The sequence below is a fragment of the Antechinus flavipes genome, chromosome 2 (assembly GCF_016432865.1).
Source record: "Antechinus flavipes isolate AdamAnt ecotype Samford, QLD, Australia chromosome 2, AdamAnt_v2, whole genome shotgun sequence".
Lineage (NCBI taxonomy): Eukaryota > Metazoa > Chordata > Mammalia > Dasyuromorphia > Dasyuridae > Antechinus > Antechinus flavipes.
The window spans coordinates 192,187,777-192,207,773 of record NC_067399.1 but is presented as its reverse complement, the minus strand read 5'-3'; the positions used below and the strand labels follow the sequence as shown (position 1 = coordinate 192,207,773).

Below are 19,997 nucleotides of genomic sequence, written 5' to 3'. Positions count from 1 at the left end.
TCAGGAATGCATTATAAACAAACCTTACAAAGTAATAAAGTTAGTAAGCTTTGTCACTTGTGTCATTTGAGTGGTTGCCCACATGCATGACATTTATTGTTTTTCCTGGCATTTTTTTTTTCATGAAACCAGTGGACTACTTTTGCTGACAGTAGATGCTGACTTACAAGACCTTCTGGAATGCTGTTGGCAGTAGTAATCATAATCCTTAAGATTAGTGGATTATATATTTTTAAAAAATGTACTCTGTTTTTATTTAAGTATAAAACTAGAGATGACAGTAACTAATGTATCTTTTGTCTATAACTTTAGATTGTAGGACTAGAGGGCAGTTTAATGTATTTTCATATCACTTCAGAGGAAAACGCTCTCTTGAATTCAGCTATCAGGAAGACAAGCCTGCAAAGAAAACTAAAGCGCGAAAAATACTAAGGTATATCTATATACACAGAAACCTTTGTATAGCAGATGCTTTGCATTAATGGCAATGTGTTCTAATCTTGATCATGAAAGGAATGGTAATCATGACAGAGGTAGAAGGACTTATGAGTCTTATGGTTTTTTTTTCCTTTTCTGGTAACTGGAGAAGGGTGAGGATTAGAAGGAGAGAAATAAGGCTAAGTAGGCTAAGCTAGACTAGGAAAATTAAACAGAATAAATGGAGACACAAGTTTACAACCTTTCAATTTAGTTTTGACAGTTTGATTTCCATCGTGTGTATTTTCAGGGGCAGATGGTCTGCTTCAAAGTAACTTAGGCAAAATTTGTTTTTATCATTTCTCCTCCCTAATTTAGTTCATATTATCTGTATATTTATTTGCTTATTTTGGGGGGGAATGTAGTCTTATCTTTTCTCAAAATGATACATTTGGGAAGAAGTATTAATATTGTGTTTATTATTTTTTTTGTCCTTGCTGCAGTACTGTAAAGCACACTAATCCTTTCAGTAATTTCACTTCTTCCTCTGATGAACACATGAATGTACCAGCAACAAATGACTTCAAAGAATTTGTTCTGGAAATGCAGAAGACCATCACGGGCCTCAGAAAACAGGTAACCAGAAGGGTAGTGATAACTGTTTTGCTAAGTTCTATGATTACCATTTTCATTGCACAAATCTTTTTGTAATGAAGCCCATTTAAAAATATCTATCTCCATATTTCTGCATCATTTCTCAAGTTACAGATTTTACCATACAACTATTCTTCCAAAGTAATGCTGGAGTTATTGAAACTCAGTGGCATAGAGTGTGTCATAAATGTTATTTTTTGTTTGCTTTGCACTTATTTTTTAGTTTTATCTATAACCATGTCAGGTTATTTTTGATTCTTATTGCTTTTACTTGATCAGGTGCAGACAGGTGAGTATTTAGATGTGAGACCACCAGGGAACACCCAAGTGCTACAAATGAGGGGTTTGGTATTGTGTTATAAACTACAGGGTTATTATCAAAGTTCTAGGAAGCAGAAGGCCATGTACAAACTCATTCTTGTATGATGTGACTTTTGGATCACTTCTGTGGTATAGAGACTTCCTCATGTGTGAAATGGATTATAATATCTGTAGTGTGTTCATTAGAGGATTCTTGTGTGTTGGAACAAGAGAATGCATGTAAAATGTTTTAGAAATTGTTCTATACCTTGGATATATTGGCATTACCTTCTCCACTATTTGAACACTTTTTAAGGTAATTTATAATGCAAAGTTTTGATATGTAATTGTACTCACTCGAGTAATTATTAAACCATTGTGGTAGTAGTAGTTTTGGATAGATATTAGACATGTATTTGCATGTATATTTCCAGATGTGAGTGCTATATGTAGACATATTTTAAGTTCATGTTCCCATATCATATCCCTTCTTATTTTAGCTCCCTTTTCTCAGTATTGATTAATTATTTTTCTTCATGAATTGTTTTTAAAAAATGTGTATGGGGTACCTTTTGTGAGGACTGAATTTTACTGCATTATCTCCTGAAAGAGAAGGAAGGAGAGAAGCCATGTATAGACAGGTTTTGAGAAAGATGGAGAAAACTTAGCTTCTATTCTCCAAATCAGGAATTCTTTATCTTTTGGGGGGTCATGGATCTCTTTGCCATATAGGGTTAGAAAGAAAACCAATTATATTGAAATGAAGTTGTCAAAATATTTAATAAATGAGTTAAGAGCCTCTGATCTAAATATTATTGCCATTTTTTCTGAACACAATTGGGTATATTAAATATCAGATTTCTATTATAAAACACACAAGATATATGACAAAATAACTTTGTGGAAGGCAAAAACATCTTCATTTACTGATGATAACTAATGTTCTTCACTAAAACTTAATTTTTAAAAAATATATTTTTAAATTTAATGAAAGTTTTTTTTAACTTTCAACCCTCTCTCACCTCTCTCACCCTTGGGGAAGGGAGATTTTTATAACAAATATACATTAGTTAAATGACACAAATCCATGCTTTGGCCATTTTTTTTCAATCCAAAAAAGTCATTGTGTTGATCAGACTTTTTAAAGTCTTTTAGAGTTTTTTGACTTTACAATATTGTTAGTTTGTATTTCTCCCAGTTCTTCTGACTTCATTTTGCACCAGTTTATACTAGATTTCCAGTTTTCCTATACTTCCTAGATTTATTTGAAACTCCCTTTTGATCATTCCTTAAAACACAATTTCATTCATCAAAACCATTTCCCAGCTAGTAAGCATCTTTCTTAGTTTGTAGTCCTTTGCCATCATAGATATTGCTTTTAGAATATGCAGTGCATATAAGATACATGACTTGTGTAGATAGTATAGGATTGATGACAGATAACAGTTATGTTGTTTGGGACTCAAAGGATGATATTTGTTTTTAAGCCACAACATCTCCTCTCTTTTCTGTCTTGTGCTTTTGATGCACCAGATCAATATTTCACAATCAATATTTCACAATGTCCTATAGGTATCTCAAATTCAACATGTCTAAAAGAGAACTCATTATCTCCCTCTAACCCAAATTCTTCCCTTCTTCTAGACTTCTTTATTTCTATTGAAGGTACCATAATTTGTATCCTCGGTGTTATTCTTTATTCGTCATTCTTAGTCACCCCACACATTTAATCTGTTGCCAAACATTTAATTTGTTGCCAAATCTTGTCTTTAGGAATGATAACCCATCATCTTCACATTACCTTTCTTATAAGTGCCCTCCTCTCCAAATATATAGTCATTACTTTATTTTAGACCTCCATTACCCCTCAGGTAGACTATTGTAATCAATTGCTAATTGGTCTCCCTTCCTCAAGTCTCTGTTTACTCCAATCTATCAACTCCAATGCTTCCTTTATTTCCACCATCTTTATTCCTAGTTGAGTCTTTCCCTTATCTATAATTCTGAAAGGAATTTTTTTCTGTACTCCTTTAATTTGCTTATGATACCATTTTTGATGACTAAATCACATATTAATCTTTAGTTTATCATGTTATATTCACTATGATATGTTGATCTATGCATAGTTTCTGCTAGATTGCTTTCAATTCTTGCCCCCAAAGCTTAGATCTTTGGTTTTTCTAATACCAGATTGGTGTGGTCTTTTACTTCTATATATTATATGTCTACTGATATACTGATCTACCACTCTTATTTCTTATTCCATACCAGTTTGCTTTGATGATCATTTTTTTGGTAATAAAGTTTGAAATCTAGTTACTGCCAGGCCCTTTTCCTTTATTTTTTTTCATTGATTCCCTTGGTATTCTTAATCTTTTGCTGAATTTTGTTATTATTTTTTCTAGCTTTATATAATTATTTGATAGTTTGATTGAATAAGTAAATTAATTTAAATAGTATTATAATATTTATTGAATTATCTTGACCTTTATATAGGCAATTAATATTTCTCCAGTTATCTAGATCTATCATAATTTGTGTGAAGTGTTTTCTAATTGTGTTTATATAATTCTCTATGTTATCTGAGAAGATGAGTTAAAATGTTTTTTAAGAAATTAATGTCAAATTATGTTAAAAGGCTTTTAAAACAATCTATTGCTGTCATAGTTTTAATTCATACCAATAAATTGTATTACATTTATAGTTTTTAATTGAACTGATGATAAAGAGACAATTTTAAAGGGAGAGGCCAAACTGAAAATTTAAACTCTTGAACTATGAAGTTGGCAATATAAGTATTTACGGAACTCTAATTTATGAATGGTTTAATTCCTCCCTTCAAGGAACATTGACTTGTGATTAATACCTCTATATTAGATTCCTAGGTTTATAAAGAGATTTAGAAAATTTAAGTAGTTTCATCACTTGAAAAGATCCTCTAAGTCTTTGCCTCTTAGCTAAAGTTCTTTTATTATATTTACTTATTTTTTTCTTTTTTAGAAATAAAATTCTTAATTTGTAAATTTGGTTTGAACCCAAACTTGTAGGAAAACAATAAGGCAATTTAATTAGGAAAAAATTTTGAATTATTAAGGGAGCTGTAGTTCTTTTGATTTGGTAAGGACCTGGTATGTTTATTAAATATCCATGTGGCCCATGCTAGCAGTGGTGCCCAATTTAATTCTTCTGCCTCAGTGTACACTATCTGAACTGCTTTGTATCTTGGTGATGAGATGTTTGGGGAGAGGAAGTGGCCAGTCTTTTTTTTTTTTTTTTTTTTTTTGGCTCATTTGCTTTCTCTCTAGATGTTTCTTTTTCTTTTTTTCTTTTTTTTGCTTTCTTCCATTGATCATCTCAAAATGTTCACATATAACTATAATACTTAGAGAGTACTCTTTATTTTAAGGAACTATCTTTCCAGGTTCTGGGTATGTCTTGGGTTTATAGAGCAAAGTGTTACAAGGAAAGACTGAACTCAGATCAAATGCATGACAATAATATCCTCCTCTCTGTAACAAAAAATTGAGGAACAATTCTGTATAACATTATCATCATAAGTATACTTCTATAGTTGAAGATATTTACAAGCAAGGTAGTCTCTAGAAGTCCCTCAATCAGCTATTTGAAAATATATATAAGGGAAACTTTTCACTTATCACTGTATGGTCAAGTATATTCCACAATCATTTTAGAATAGTTTTTGATTTTTTAGCTTTCCATATTTCTTCTGTTAAATGCCAAATTTGAATTCAGATCTTCCTGACTTCAGGGCTGCCATTGTACCACCTACCTGCCCTTGAATTGATATTTTTCCTAATCTTGTGACCTACACTTTCCCATGAATTCTTTGTGATGAGATCAATAAAGTCAGTTTTCACAAATTGGGGAGATAAGTATGGAATTGCAAGTGAGGCAAGAGGTCAGATTTATTGTATGGGTAAAATTATTCAGAAGTGACTTATTAAACTTCAATCTTTCTGCAGATAAAGAAACTTGAATCACGCCTCAGTAAAACTGAATGCACTGATGAAAAGGGTAAATCGTATCCAAGCAATGAAAAATGGAAAAGAGATTCATGTACTATGTGTGAATGCAAAGTGAGTATGTAAGAAATCTTTGTACTCAGTTTTAGTCATCATCCCCTTGGCACTTCTGATCTAGCTTACTTTCTCCTTCCATAGTCATAGCTAACAAAAATTTCAATTCTCTCTATCTAGGCAGAGAATAATTGTTGTAGTTGAAGCAGTTAAAAGAAAGAAGCCAACAGGAAGGCCAACCAAGTTAGGGAAACTCTTTACATTCTTTAATGATGGGGAAAGGTGGAAATGTTGGAAACCTTTAAGGAAGATGTGTTCTATGCAACTGGGGAGTCTCGAGGCATTTGGCTTCTGACTTTTTTTTTGTTTTTTTTTTACACTTAAAGAAATATCCATATGGGTAAGAGGCCAGGGCTTAACTTTTTTTGTGACTAACCAGTTTCAAGTTGGGAAGCTAAAGAAAACCATCTAACTTCACAGAATCTCTGGAAAGAACCTTAGTGTAGATTTAGTCCAATCCTTAGTTGACCTCAAATCCCCTCAAAAGTATAGCTAAAGAAATTATCATTCAGTTTTCCTTTAAAGATTACCAGTAATAGAGAACCAATACCAACTAAGGCGTATGAATAGTTCTAATGTTAGGAAGTTTTTCCTTATATCCACATCTGCCTCTGTATTTTCTTCCCATTAAACCTACTCTTCCACATGATAATAAAATATTTGAAGATAACTTTACAATTCACAGAAATATAGAATTTAAAGGAGGATCATGCAAGTCATCTAGTCCAGACATGTCAAATATGTGACCCATAACAATCTCAAGTATAGTCCAAACTAGATTAAAATTTTATTAGGAATATGTAACAAGAACAGTTGAAGGAACAGTGGATATAGCCAAGCCTGTATTCAGGAGAACCTAGGTTTGGGACCAGCTTAGTGTGCCCCCATTCCTTATTTGTAATGCAAATTAGAGAAGCAACTGGCAGACCACTTTGGTATTTTTACCATGAAAACCCTAAATGGGTTTTCAATAACAACAATAGAATCCCACAATAAAATCTAGATATAACTATATTGATATGTCATTCACATAGATTTATATACAGATTAGTGGCCTCCATTTCTATCCTAGTTTAACGCTACTGATCTAATCCAATCTAAACTTGAGAAGTAAGACTTTTTTTTCCCCTGAGGCAATTGGGGTTAAATGACTTGCCCAGGATCACACAGCTAGGACGTACAAGTATCTGAGTCCAGATTTGAACTCAGGTCCTCCTGATTTCAGGACTGGTGTTCTATCCACTGCACCAACTAGCTGCCCCAAGACTTTTGTTTAGTGAAAAATCATAAAGTTATATAATTTTCTTAAGTACATGAAGAGCTTCAAAAAATAAACTGAATAAGTGCCCTTAAAAATGTCTGTGTGCAGAGTGAGTTACAGGAAGGAGGGTATTGTTAATATCAGTGTTGTAGAAAAACGAGTAACAAAATCTTTTTCTCATAGGATGGCCAAATTACTTGTTTTGTGGAATCTTGTCAACCATCAGATTGTCCAGCCCCAGTGAAGATCAAAGGAGAATGTTGTCCAGTCTGCTTAAAAAACACTGTTAACAAACAAAAGAAGCCATAGCTGCCTGTATACATTTTGGGGGGTGGGGTAAGGGTGGGATTCTCTGCTAAGCCTCCTTGAGATCAGGTGGCCAATACAGGTAACTGCAAACTTTAACAAAACATCCAGAATGGAGACATTTCATAACATCAAACTGATGCTGTTAAAGAATTGAATGCTGTGTGCATTCTTTATTTCGTTTCCCAGGAGACAGGCACCTCCCTGATACAAATGTATGGAAAGGGAAGTAGGTGAATGGTTATATAACCTCTCTTAGGCTTCTCAGGTTTTTCTTTTGTATTAAATTAAAAATTGGTGCTACTATGAAATTGCACAGTCAGGCAAGTGAGGTCCCCCTAATATTTACTGTGATGTTATTTTAATTTAAACTCAGCCCATTGGTACCTCTGAACAATAGATAAAGATGAGCTTGTGCCCAGCTGAGTTCTCAGTCTTAATGCAGAACAGCCCAGAGAGAGCAAATGTGCATAAGGATTAGATGGGGATGAATAGCAAAGAGGGATGTGGAAAGAAGCTCAATGAAATGGGTATGAAGTTTCAAGCAACATTTACAAAAGAAATACATGTTTGGCAAGTTGAGAAGCATCTTTTCTTAGTGTATTAGCAGTGGAACATGGTCTTTTAAAAAATCCTTCGCCAGCCCCCAGAATGAACCCTCGTGTTTCTCCAGTTTTTGTTAGCCATATGTGATTTTCATAGGTCATTAACATTTTATCATAAAACAAACACTACTTTCCCTTAAAATGTGTAAATTCCTACCACTTTCTCTTTTTTGTTTCTTCCTAACATGATTGTAATGAATACATGAACTCATATTTAGAAATCAGCTGGTTTGAATTTTTGACCTGCATCTATAAAATGGGTTTCTTAAAACAATGTGAAAATTATTTTTCATACCATTTAGTATATGAAGATATCTATTAATTATTAGGTGTACTGTCAAAAACTTCAATTAGATAGCCACTACTCTTAGTAGTAGTGCCATTTATTGGGGGTAAAAGGGCAATTATAGCCCTTACTTTTTATTTCTATCTTTTCCAATTAGACATTTGAATTATGAGAATTAGCTTCCAGGTATGCTGTGCATGTATGGTCAATCCCTATACCTCATTCGTGTGTTGTTGGGTTTTTTCAACTTTTTTTTTTTTTTTTAACATTTTATAGACCGCTGTTCACGTGTAAGTATTAGAGGGGCAGATAAACTGGCTCCAATATGTAAGAGTTTTCCTTTTTTAGTATTCCTATTCTGAATCTTTTGCCATCATGCTTTTCAATGAAATGTACCTCATGTGAGCTTTTTTTTGTTGTTTGTTTGTTTTAAACTTGGGCTGTATTTGTGCCACAACCTCTTTCTTCTTGCCTTACCCCAGTCCAACTGCTGTGTTCTATGCACATGAAATAATGAAAATAAGTATGAAAACTGCACAGTTGTTTTCTGTGAAAGCACATAAGATCATCACTTTGCAGGGTAGGCCAAAGTAAATGGTGTGATTCTGCCTAGGATTACTAGATAAGGCTTTCTCATGCATGGTACATTTGACTGTGACTAAGTCTTTCAATGATATGCCTTTTATAAATATATGACATAATCAGCATCATCCAAATGAGAGTCAGGGAACAGCCTTGGCACATAGTGTCCTTTGCTAGCAGAACATGGCTATGTATGCTATGCTGTGGCACATTTGTGATGGGCTACATTTGATAGTCAGCGTTAAGAAGCTTCAAATTGATTTCATGCACCAAGACTGGTTGGCTTCATTTTCCATTTGAATACTATTAAATGACTTCATCAAGTCTCTTTGAATTTCATGGGACACAGGACTTGTTTCAAATTCTCTGGTGAAGGTATTTGAAATGGGAAAGATATTATTGAATAATGGAAAAGGTTCTATCAACCAAGAAAAGTTAAACATTTTCTCTTAACTTATCCTCAGAATTTTAGGATAGTTTTAAAAATGCTCAGGGTATAGAAACTATAAACAGTGATTTTTCTACTCTTGTGGAAGTATTGCCATGTCTTAATAGCTTCTTGTTGGAGAGGTATTTTGTGGTGTGTATGACTTAGATAATATAAAAGGGGGTTTAAAAAAACAAAAACATGTTGGAGTGCCTGACTGAGGCTTCTGTCAAAATGAATGCATTGTCAGTGAACTGAAAATTCATGGAAGAGCCGAGCTGTGCCTTGCAATAATGTTCTGTAATTTCCATCGAAATGTCTGCTGGATCACCAGTTTAATTTTTTTTTAAAGGACAGTGGTTAGTGCCTGGATGAACTTTTAAAAGTATCCACTGTCAGAATATTGCTTTAATATGTTGCAAACTGTACATATTTATTTACATTTCTGATATCAAGAGCTGAATGCCCTTGTTATGTTCAATGTAACCAATACATTTACCAAAGAAGTGTTTGCACTGTGTAATGATGCTTCCCAGTTTCAAATAAATGGGCCACATTTTTAAGTGGAGACTTGATTTATCTTTCACTCGGTCTGATAATAGGAAGGCATACTCTGTTCCCCATGTTCATAATGGTTGATCTGGTGGTGAGGTATGGGGATTGCAGAGTTATAGTGAATCTTTAAATACTGGTAGCACATAGAAACCATTGAGGAAAGGGAAAGAGAGCAAAAATATTCTCTTTCCTATAGGTCAGAGGTTCTCAAACTTTTTAGTCTCAAAATTCTTTAATCATATTAAAAATTACTTGTATACGTCACAAAATTCTTTTATTTATATGTTACATCTACTGGTATTTAATACATTGAAAATTAAAACATATTATTATTATGAAAAGTTTTACTTCCAGAACTACCCAAAAGGATTTTAGAGACACCTGGGAATCCCTTGACCACACATTAAAAACTAATGCTATAGGTTACATTGATGGATTTGATTTCCAAAGTCTTTTTGGTTGTTCTGTTTGATGATTCTAATAACAAAACATTTCACTGAAAAGATAAAATATATGCATTTGCTAACTGAAGAATGGAGTGAAGCACAGGTGGGACATTCATTGGGGTAGGGTATGCCTACTCCATTCCTCCCAACATATAGATATCAAACATACAAATCTCTTCCACCTGCTTCCTAGTCTTAGGATTCCTTTAATTCTAGACCACATTTTCTCTCATTGTGAAATGAAATGTAAATAATTGATTTGGAATTCTTTGCAAGATTTGGGGAAAGACTATAAAAGTTTTTGTACTGGAAACAAAAGGAAGCGTGACATTGCAGTCAAACTTCATGGAGGAGAGAAAAGCAACAGTAAAGACACTTTCCTATGTTCACTTTTACTTAAGAGGGACCTGCATTGTTATGAAATATGTAATAAGTTTACTCTTGACCCTGTCATTTGGAGGTATGTCACATTTCACTTCTCCCTCAGGATTCCAGTAAGGGTATCAGAAGGTGGTATCTAGGTTTGCTGCAAATGACTTTATCACTTACAGATGATCTTTTCCTAAATACAGGGGGGATCTCTGAACCCTAGTTCTGTTTAGTGACTTAACAGTCAGATAAGTGGGGTGTTTTTCTGAGGCCATTGGGGTCAAGTGACTTGCCCAGGGTCATGCAACTAGAAGTGTTAAGTGTCTAAGATCAGTTTTGAACCCAGGTCCTCCTGACTTCAGGGCTGGTGCTCTATCCACTGTGCCACCTAGCTTCCTCAGTCAGATTAGTTTCTACAAGGGCATATTTCCTTTAAAAATATTATCACATACTTATATCCCTCAAATGTGGAAGGCAAAATTATACCTTCCCTCTTCCAATTCCCTGTTACCTCCTTTGCAATACCTCATTCTCTGGGGAGGGGACGCAGATCAGATTCTTAGCTTGGCTTATTTCCTTTTGAACACAATTCCAGTTTTAAGTCCAAAGCCCACCTTGGGTTTGAGTCTCAAACACCCTGGGGGATGGTTGGCTGATTATACCATCTTATCTGGAATCCTAGTTTCCAGGTTACAATGTTTTAAACTTCCAGGTCCATTGAAGATCACTATAGGCACCTAAAAATGAGGAAAAAAAAACTAACGTAGGACACAAACAAACACTCCTAGGCCCATCTCAGAGCTGGGATAAAAGAGGGAACAGAGAATGGAAGTCCTTCCCTTTTCACCACTTCAGTTCATAATGCCCATATCATGGGTGAGTTGTGATCATTGACCTACAAGAACTTCCAGAAAATCAACTCCAAGAAAGAAGAAGCCCAAAAGAGAGATATAGTCTCAATTTCACCAATTTTAAAGTTTCAGCCAAAGGAGGCTACACTCACTTACATAAAAGAAGATGCAGAAGCTAGCTGGCCATGCTCTAAAGGCCCCTCAGAATGCCTCCATATTAGGTTAGGTGGGCATGTCTAGAAAAGCTCTGATAAAAAGTTATATGTGCATCTATGTACTTCTTTCTAGAAATTATTTAGATTTTTAGTTTTTTGTCCTTTAATCAAGTCCTGATAACCCCTTACTCCTATAACTCCACCATAATAAAAACATTCAGATAAAACCAGTCAACAAAATTACCAAGTTTGACAGAATGTGTAGTGTTCCATTCTTGTAATTGTTCACTTCTTCCAAAAGAAGAATACTTTTGTCATCTCTTCTCTGGGATTAAGATTGGTTATTGCTATCAGTCTTAGCTCAGCTATCTCCTGCTATCACTTTTGTTTACATTATTATAGTCATTATGCATATTGTTGTTTTGATTGCACTTATTCTTATTTTGTGTCAGTTCATACAAGTTTTCTCATTTCTATAAATTGCTTATTTGTAACAGTATTCCATTATATTCATATGCTATAACTTGTTCAGCTATTTCTAACTTATTTGTTGCTACATTGAAAAGCAGAAATATTAATATTTAGGAATATGTGGAGATTTTTTTCTCTCTTTTTAAATTCTCTTTGAAATATATGCCCAATAGTTGGATCACTAAGTGGACATGAACAATTTAGGAACCTTTTCCCTCTAATTTCAGATTATTTTCCCTGAATAATTGAATGGAGATTCATAGCCCACCAATGGTTTGTGTATTAGTGCATCTATTTTCTCACCATCCTTCTAATGTTAACTATTTCCATATTTTAGAATTTTTGCCATTTTCCTGGTTGGGAGATAAAATTTCAGAATTGATAGCCATACTGGTACTACCTTTTAAATCCACACTCTCTATATATCAGCATGGGAATCTCAAGAAAGGTCTATTTTTAATGCACTACAGAGATTTGTTTTAAAAATAGAATAGTGGCTTATGAATAAAACATACTTTAAGTCAGATCTTGAAAATTATTGTTACAGATTAGTCCTGAGTAAAATTAATAACAGGTTTTTCTAATTCTTACAGAGCACACAAAGAATTCAATATTAGATCTTGCTCACTTTATTGGTTGATTTTGTGTTGAGGACCTTACCTAAGTGTGAAATCCAGACAGCCTATAAAGGGTTAAAGAGGATTGTAAGGGACAGGTCGGTTCTCTGAAAGACTCGACAGCTGTGAATCATAACACATTTGAAGGAATTGCAAATCAGCCTTTACTGGCCAGATGTTGCTTGTGAATTGGGAATGAAATAAATTGGAGGCAAGAAGGAAGAGGAGAGAGATCAGAGAATCCAACTGCCTCTCAGTCTCCTTGTATTGTTATCATCCTCTCACATGAAGGGATCCCCAGCAGCCACTAGCAGGTGGCTCCTGTAATGATTTTGTTTGAATGTTTTTATTATGATGGATAGTTATGGGTGTGAGGTAATATCAGGGAATGATTAAAGGACAAAAAACTAAAAATCTAAATAATTTCTAGAAAGAAGCCAGCATAGATATGCATAAAACTTATTAACATTATTAACATATTATTATAAAACTTAAAACAAGGGCTTTTCTGGGTATACCCAACTAACCTAATGACTGCATGTATACATGCAAATACATATTTATATGTATATATCTGTATATGTAATTTAAAATTCTACTGGTGCTATTCATAGCTATGAATGATGAAATGCCATTATCTGAAAACCCAAAAGGCAGGTTCCCTAGAATGAAGGAAAGATATGTGATGGGTAGAAGAAAGGCATAGCATAATTGCAACAATGACCTGCAAGAAAATGTAGTTTCACAGACATAATCAAAAACATGTTATTGGAAAGAGAAGCAGGGAAAAAATGCGTCAAATCAAAAACATAACCTCTGAATGGCACATTGTCATTGTTATCTGAAATGTGAACATTAAAAGTATCTAGCACATTAGCTATGAATTAATGGAAGGTTTAGTGGGAATAGAGGGACAAGCATCAGCAAACTTAGAAAACATAGGATAGTTATAACTAGTAAATGCTAATCTATGCTCCTAAAAGGCATACCCATAATTATCTGATCCTAAGACTGTTGAAATATTGAAAATAACAAAAGTTGATAGATTATGAATCACAGAAGTGACATTTATTTAAATTGAAACTTACCTGTCACTTTCGAAAGCATCTTTAGACTTTCTTTTCCCTTTCTTCCAAAAGGGACCACATGTCTTCAGCATCCTTGACCTTCACTTAACATAGTTTAGAACATTATATCTGTCACTCATTAAAGCAGTGGGGAATAAAGGATTATGGATGAAAGGGAGTATTGAATTATACTGTCTAGTCATAAGTAGTCCCTTTGATTTGCTTGGCTTCTTGTAATGTTAATGATCCATTCAGAAATATAACATGTCAGGGTTGAAAAGGAATCTTAAGAGATCTAGTCCAGCTCTTAATTTTAAAAATAAGGAGATAAATCTAGAAAAAAATGATTTGTCTAAAGACTTAGAACTAGGAAGTAGGTGATCTATGACTTAACTGAAAGATATTTGACTCAAAGCTCAGGATGCTCCTTCCATTCACTCATTTGATAAACATATACTATTTACTACGTTTTTTAGGAAATTGAAAGAAATAAGACACAATCTCCTGCTTTCAAGTTTACGGTCTAGTGAGTAAGATAAGACATTTACACAGGTAATTGTAAATTTCATTCAATAAGCATTCTATCTGGTATATAGAACGCTACCTTAGGTGCAGGGGAGATAGATTTTACATAAGACATTATCCCTGCCTCATGGAGTTTACACTTTAGTAAAGGGACCTGAGCTATACAATATTTCATGATAAATGCTTCAGTGTCAGAACACAACATTAGATGTACTACAAGATTGGGAGGGGGGTCAGAGAAAGTCATTACTAACTTACTGGTTTTACGGTATTTAATTTGGTTTACTTTGTTGTCACCTAACTATGACAGCATGGTTAAGTACTAAAAGAGAGGCAACACACACACCTTTACTGCTATCATGCAATGTTTATATGTATTTTCTTTATTGGGTAGCTAGTTCAAGGAATATTACCATTTTACAAATGAGGAAATAAGCTCAAAGAAGTAAAACAAATGATACGGGGCTAGAGTTGTTGTCAGACCCAAAGGCAGGATCTAGTGCCCTTTCTTCTTTCTCACTCTGTCTTATAAACAGTGCATAAAATATTATGGGAGATCTGGGGAGTTAGAGTCAGGGACACTTCAGAGATTTATTCTACATATTGGGGCAGGTTTTTCATTTGGTAATTTTCTAATTACTTTGTCTTCCTCTTCTATAATATATTTTTCTTTTCTTTTTTTTAAAATATATTTTTCTTATAAGAAATTTATATGATTTAAATGTTAACCTCAATCATTTTAAATAAGTGGGTGTAATATATATGGACCGATTTGGCCTTTTTATTCTGGAAGGAATTTTCTTTTAAAGTCTCACTACAGATGTACTTCATTTTATATAAGCCTAGTACATCAATATCTATCTATATATCTATATCTATATCTATAGCTATAGCTATCTATCTGTATGTGTATACACACACACACACACACATATATACATATATATATCTCCAACTCTACTCTATCCCCTATGTTCCATTCTCACATTATCAATGCCTTTAAATCTTGAAATGCATGTCCCATAGGTACCTCAAACTCAGTGTATCTAATATAGAACTCATTATCTTTCCCCCCTAAACCCTTCCATCTTTCCAATTTTACTGTTACCATTTAGGATACTACTATCCATGATTAAAATGTCTTGTCAATCTTTATTCTTCTCTCTCCTCCCACGTATTCAATCTGCTATCAAGTACACTTTCATATAACTCCCTTATGTATCATATCTTTCTACTCACATAGCCACCACTTTAATATAAATCCTTCTTTATCCCTCATCTCTAGATTATTGAAGCAGATATTCCTGCCAAGTCTCTTCCCATTCTAATCCATCCTACATCCAGCTTCCAAAATGATTTTCCTAAAGGACAGATTTGACCATGTTTCTCTTACTCAATAAACATGAACAGTTTCCCATGATCTCCAGAATCAAATATTTTAAAAAAGCAACACTGATATTTAAAGCCCTTCACCACCTGGATCCTTCTGGTTTATTCCACTCTATAAACTATACAAAAAACTAATAATTTTTTTGCTGTATTTTCAACACTATGCTAGATTTTTTTTAATTAGCTATCTCTCATGCTTGGAATGTACTTCCTCATCTCAGCTTTCTGGCTTCCTTCAAGACTCAGCTCACCTTCCACCTTATGCTGGAGATCCTTGCCAGTCCCTCTTCACTATTAATACCCTCATTGCACTGTTTAGACCTTCCCTTTGAGAGATTACCCCTATATATCTTACATGCTTTTGTTTATTTGTTATTTGTTTATTGTATTTTCCATTAGAATATGAATTCCTTGAGTTGAGGGACCACTTTTTTTGTATCTCTAGTACTTAACTTGACACATAGTGATTAAGAAATGCTTGTTGACCATCAATATGCTTTTCTAATACAGATAAATTAGGAGCTATCTTCTTTTAATGAAAGAATTTACACACCAACAAGTGTTCTCTCCCTTCTCAAATATTCTTAAAAGCCCTTTGTTGGAATCTCTTTTGTCACCTTAACCCTCTATTTGGTATTATAGTAGCCTGAATGGTCCTATTACTCCAAACCTATTTTCTTGTAATGTAGTCCCTTAAGGAAAGGAGCTGACATTTTATTTTCCTTGTATTCCTAATAAGGGCAGGAACCTTGCATGTAACACATGTTTAATAATTTTCAAAAATTGACTTACTCAGTTTAGAAAATAGCAGTATATAAAGGAAAGAACCCTGCATTAGAAGATAGAGCACCTGGGTTCTAATCTCAGTTCTGATGCTTAATAGTTGTGCAAATCTTTTTACTTCTTTGACCATTTCTTCATTGGAATGTAATTTCAATTTCAAAATCCTTTGGTATATGACTCTATCCTTATTGATGGAGATCAGTGATTTGTGCCTGCATGAGGGAAAGAGTACAGTTGGTGACAATGAAATAACTCTACATTTTCCTTTCAGTCTTTTTTTTGAGCTTCTTTCCAGTTCCTGAGTCTCTTTGAGCTGTGGGCATTTGTCTACAAGAGAAGATGGAAGAGGTCAACCTCAGTTAAGGTTGCTGAAGGAAGAGATTCAGGGAAGACATATCAGAAGCCGACAATCATTTTCATATTCTCATTCCCATCCGGTTATGCTAAAAACTTCAGGGAATTTTGCCTAAGTGAGAACTAATATTTTTCTTCTCTCTTAATTGTGGGCTTTTGAACTGGGATTATATTTAAAATGAATGATTTGGGCTAGATGATTTCTAAGTACCTTTTAGCTCTAACATTCTATGAAACTCCTGTTTTTACATCATAGAACACAATGGTATTAAGCCAATCAGCTAGTATTTATACTATGTGGTTACACTGGGCTAAATCTGGGGATGCAAAGAAAGGCAAAAGGCGGTTTCTGCTCTCAATAAGATTACTAATGTAGAAGACAATATGCAACTTTGTACAAATAAGATTTAATCAGGATAAGTTGGAGAAAATTATCAGATGGCTATGTCTAGCATTAAGGAAGACTAGGAAAGATTTCTTATAAAAAGTATGACTCATATTATCTAAGATTTTAAAGTACCCATGGAAGCTAGAAGGAAGAGGAGGCAGAACACTTCAGAAATGGGGTATAGTCAGTGAAAATGATGGAGTAGAGAAATAGGGTGTCACATTTGTAGAAGGCAGTATCATTGGATTCCACTATAGGTGGAGAAACTAAGATGTAAGGTTATGAAGGCCTTTATAAGCCAACAGAATTATTTACGTAATCTTATAGCTGGAAGATACCTTAGAGATCATCTAACCCAACCACCTTATTTTACAAATCTGATTTAATCCAATAGTCATTGAATACATGAAAAGCTCTGTGTTAAATATGGATAATATGATTAATAAAAATAAATTCTCTGTCCTACAGTCTAAAGAGGGGAGACAACATACAGAAAGAGGCAGAAAAGTAAGGGAATAAGGAGTACCCAGAGCAGATACATCTTATTCTGTGGAATTAAAAACAGGATAGTAGATGTAAGATGAAATGATCTGAAAGTACAGTTTTTGCTCTCTGTAAAGAAAAGGATTGGGAAAAGTTTAATATTCTACCTCCTAATCCTCTGATTAGAACAGAGAGCAGGCTAAGGGAGGTGGAGTCAACCTAGGATTGAGCTTGCATCATGGTAGTGATTTAGACCTTATCTGGGGAAGACATGTTATTCTCTGGAGTTGAAACAACTAAGGAGAGCAGATCTAAGATGGAGTGATCAGAAAACAGGGACCCTGAGAAATAACATGGCTTTTTCTGAGGTCATACAGCCAGAGAAAGTTACTTCAGGGAGAAGGGCCCTGCTCTACTAGGTTTTCTATCCCAGAAATCTGTCTTTTATATCACGTTAAGTTGTATAAACATTGAGCAACACTTGACACTTGGTTTTCTCAATCTAATTTGGAAAGTTCAGTCTTCAATTTGTCACTTAATTTCATCCTTTCAACAACCCTCCATGAAGTCAGTCACACAGATTTTATTATTCTCTTTTGAAAGGTGAAGAAACTAAAGTAGAGAAATGTTGGATAACATGTGTAAGGACATACATTTGAGGAAAGACCCAGAGACTGTTTCCACTTAAACTTACCATATTATTTTCATTGATTACTTAACATCTCCTCAAACCATCTGTGAAACAGATATTATAGTCTCACAAATTCAAGTTCTGAAGGGGCAGAGGGAGCTAAAGATAGGTTTAATAATTTGATTATGTCTAATCAACGAATGATTTCATTTCTGTTAACATTCACAGTCCATCATAATACTTGACATTTATTTAACTTAATTTTTTTAAAGGCTAAGTTCCCCCATGTCATCTAGGCTGGAAGTCTGGTAATCTTTCACTAGTCTAGTCCTATTACTGAGCAGTAGTGAGAAAGAGAAAATTGTTTTATTAAATACTTACTATATGTCAGGCATTGGGATTAATGCTTTACAGAAATTATTTCATTTGATCCTCATACAACTCTCTGAGATAGGAACTGTTATTATGTAGTTAAGAGATTTGTCCAGGATAACACTGTAAGGAAGTATCTGAGGCTAGATTTGAACTCAGTTTTTTCTGAATATAGATTGTAACCTATCTACTGCACCACTGAGTTGCCTCTAGGAGCACTACCTTCCCTACCTTCCCCCCAAAAGCCAGTTGAGCCATTTTATCTATTCTTAGATGGTGTTATTCCATTTTTAGGGGCTTACCATACTGGTGCCACAGTTAGTGCAAACTATTAATAGGCTTAGCTCATTGCAGCTCAAAACTCCTAGCTCAAGTGATAAGGATTTGCCACAACATATGGTCTTTTATTTAGCCTTAAAGTGATACATTTATTGGCCATTTTGATCTTTACAACCCCTATGCCCACTATAGGAAATATTTTCTGTTTCTTTCTTTCTACCTGTCTCTTTAGATGAGGAATTAACAAGGAAGATTAAATGAATTGCTTAGTTTCCTGCAATTACTAAGTACCAAAGGTGAGATTTGACCTCAAGTTTTTCTGCCTCCAGGACTAATTTTATCCTCTCTGTTCTAATGTCTCTTAGAATAGTAATGACATTTTCTTTGAATAATTCCAACTTAATGTTACAGAATTTTTTTTTTTGCTTTGTTCAGAAATTTTGGGGTTCTAAATTGTTAAATTTAATATCTCCAGAATAAGCATTTACTGATTTCATTTCTGTGCATTTAAGCTTGTTAAAAATAACATTACTTCCATCTGTTTTTACAGTATGCCTGAGCCTTCCTTTGTTCAAACAACAGAATCACCAGCGGAAGGAAATATAATTCTTACAAGAGGAAAATCCAAGTGCCTTGTTCATCAAAATTCCCAGAACAACTTTGTCTTCTTTAGTCAGAGGATTATTCACTGTCAGAGCTAAAAAAGAAATATTACTAAAGGAACATTTAAAATAAACTTTTTATAATCCTTCCTGTGAATATAATGGTTGATCACACATAAAGCTACCTTAAATTCCTATGGTCTATAGAAATGACTGACTATGACATCATTGAAGATAGGCAAAAGACACTGGAAGAGACTCAACTTACTGGAGGCAGAGTGAGACAGTGAAAATAATCTTCTCTTCCCCCATCTCTCTGTAGTCGGAGATCCGAGTTCAAATCCCCTTTTTGATATTTATTATATGTCTTCTCTTGAAGAAGTTGCTTAGCCTCAGTGTCTCATTTAACCTTCTCTGTAAAATGAGGGGGCTGTACTACATGACTCCATAGATCTTTTCTAGTTCTAAGCCAAGTGCTCATATTTGAATATTTTTGTACATATTTCAGTACATTGACAGTCCTGAATTGATATATGTTTTCAACTATTTTCAAAATATCTCCAAAATAATGTTAGAATTTGGGAAGAAAAGAGAGAAGAAACTCTGATCCGGAATGTGATTTTACACCTTTCCCCCACAATGACAAACATAATTTTGCATTGAAAATTGCATATTTTGTTAAAGACCACATCTTTAAAATGAGATTCCTCTGAAAGGAAAAAAAA

The 19,997-nt window shown here is 34.1% G+C and overlaps 1 protein-coding gene and 1 long non-coding RNA gene across 2 annotated transcripts in view; both read left to right on the top strand.

The window, feature by feature from the left end:
• PXDN (peroxidasin) overlaps positions 1 to 9,503 on the top strand; it is a 143,360-nt gene extending 133,857 nt beyond the window's left edge. The window contains 4 exon segments of the mRNA XM_051976044.1: positions 313 to 433; positions 921 to 1,053; positions 5,355 to 5,468; positions 6,913 to 9,503. Coding sequence (XP_051832004.1) covers positions 313 to 433; positions 921 to 1,053; positions 5,355 to 5,468; positions 6,913 to 7,038 — 494 coding nt within the window. The 3' untranslated portion in view covers positions 7,039 to 9,503.
• A 3,475-nt stretch (positions 9,504 to 12,978) lies between these two features.
• On the top strand, positions 12,979 to 19,421 carry LOC127548580 (uncharacterized). The gene is made up of 2 exons (XR_007950432.1): positions 12,979 to 16,633; positions 19,221 to 19,421. It is a non-coding gene; the product is annotated as an uncharacterized LOC127548580 (long non-coding RNA).
• The last annotated feature ends 576 nt before the right edge of the window (positions 19,422 to 19,997 follow it).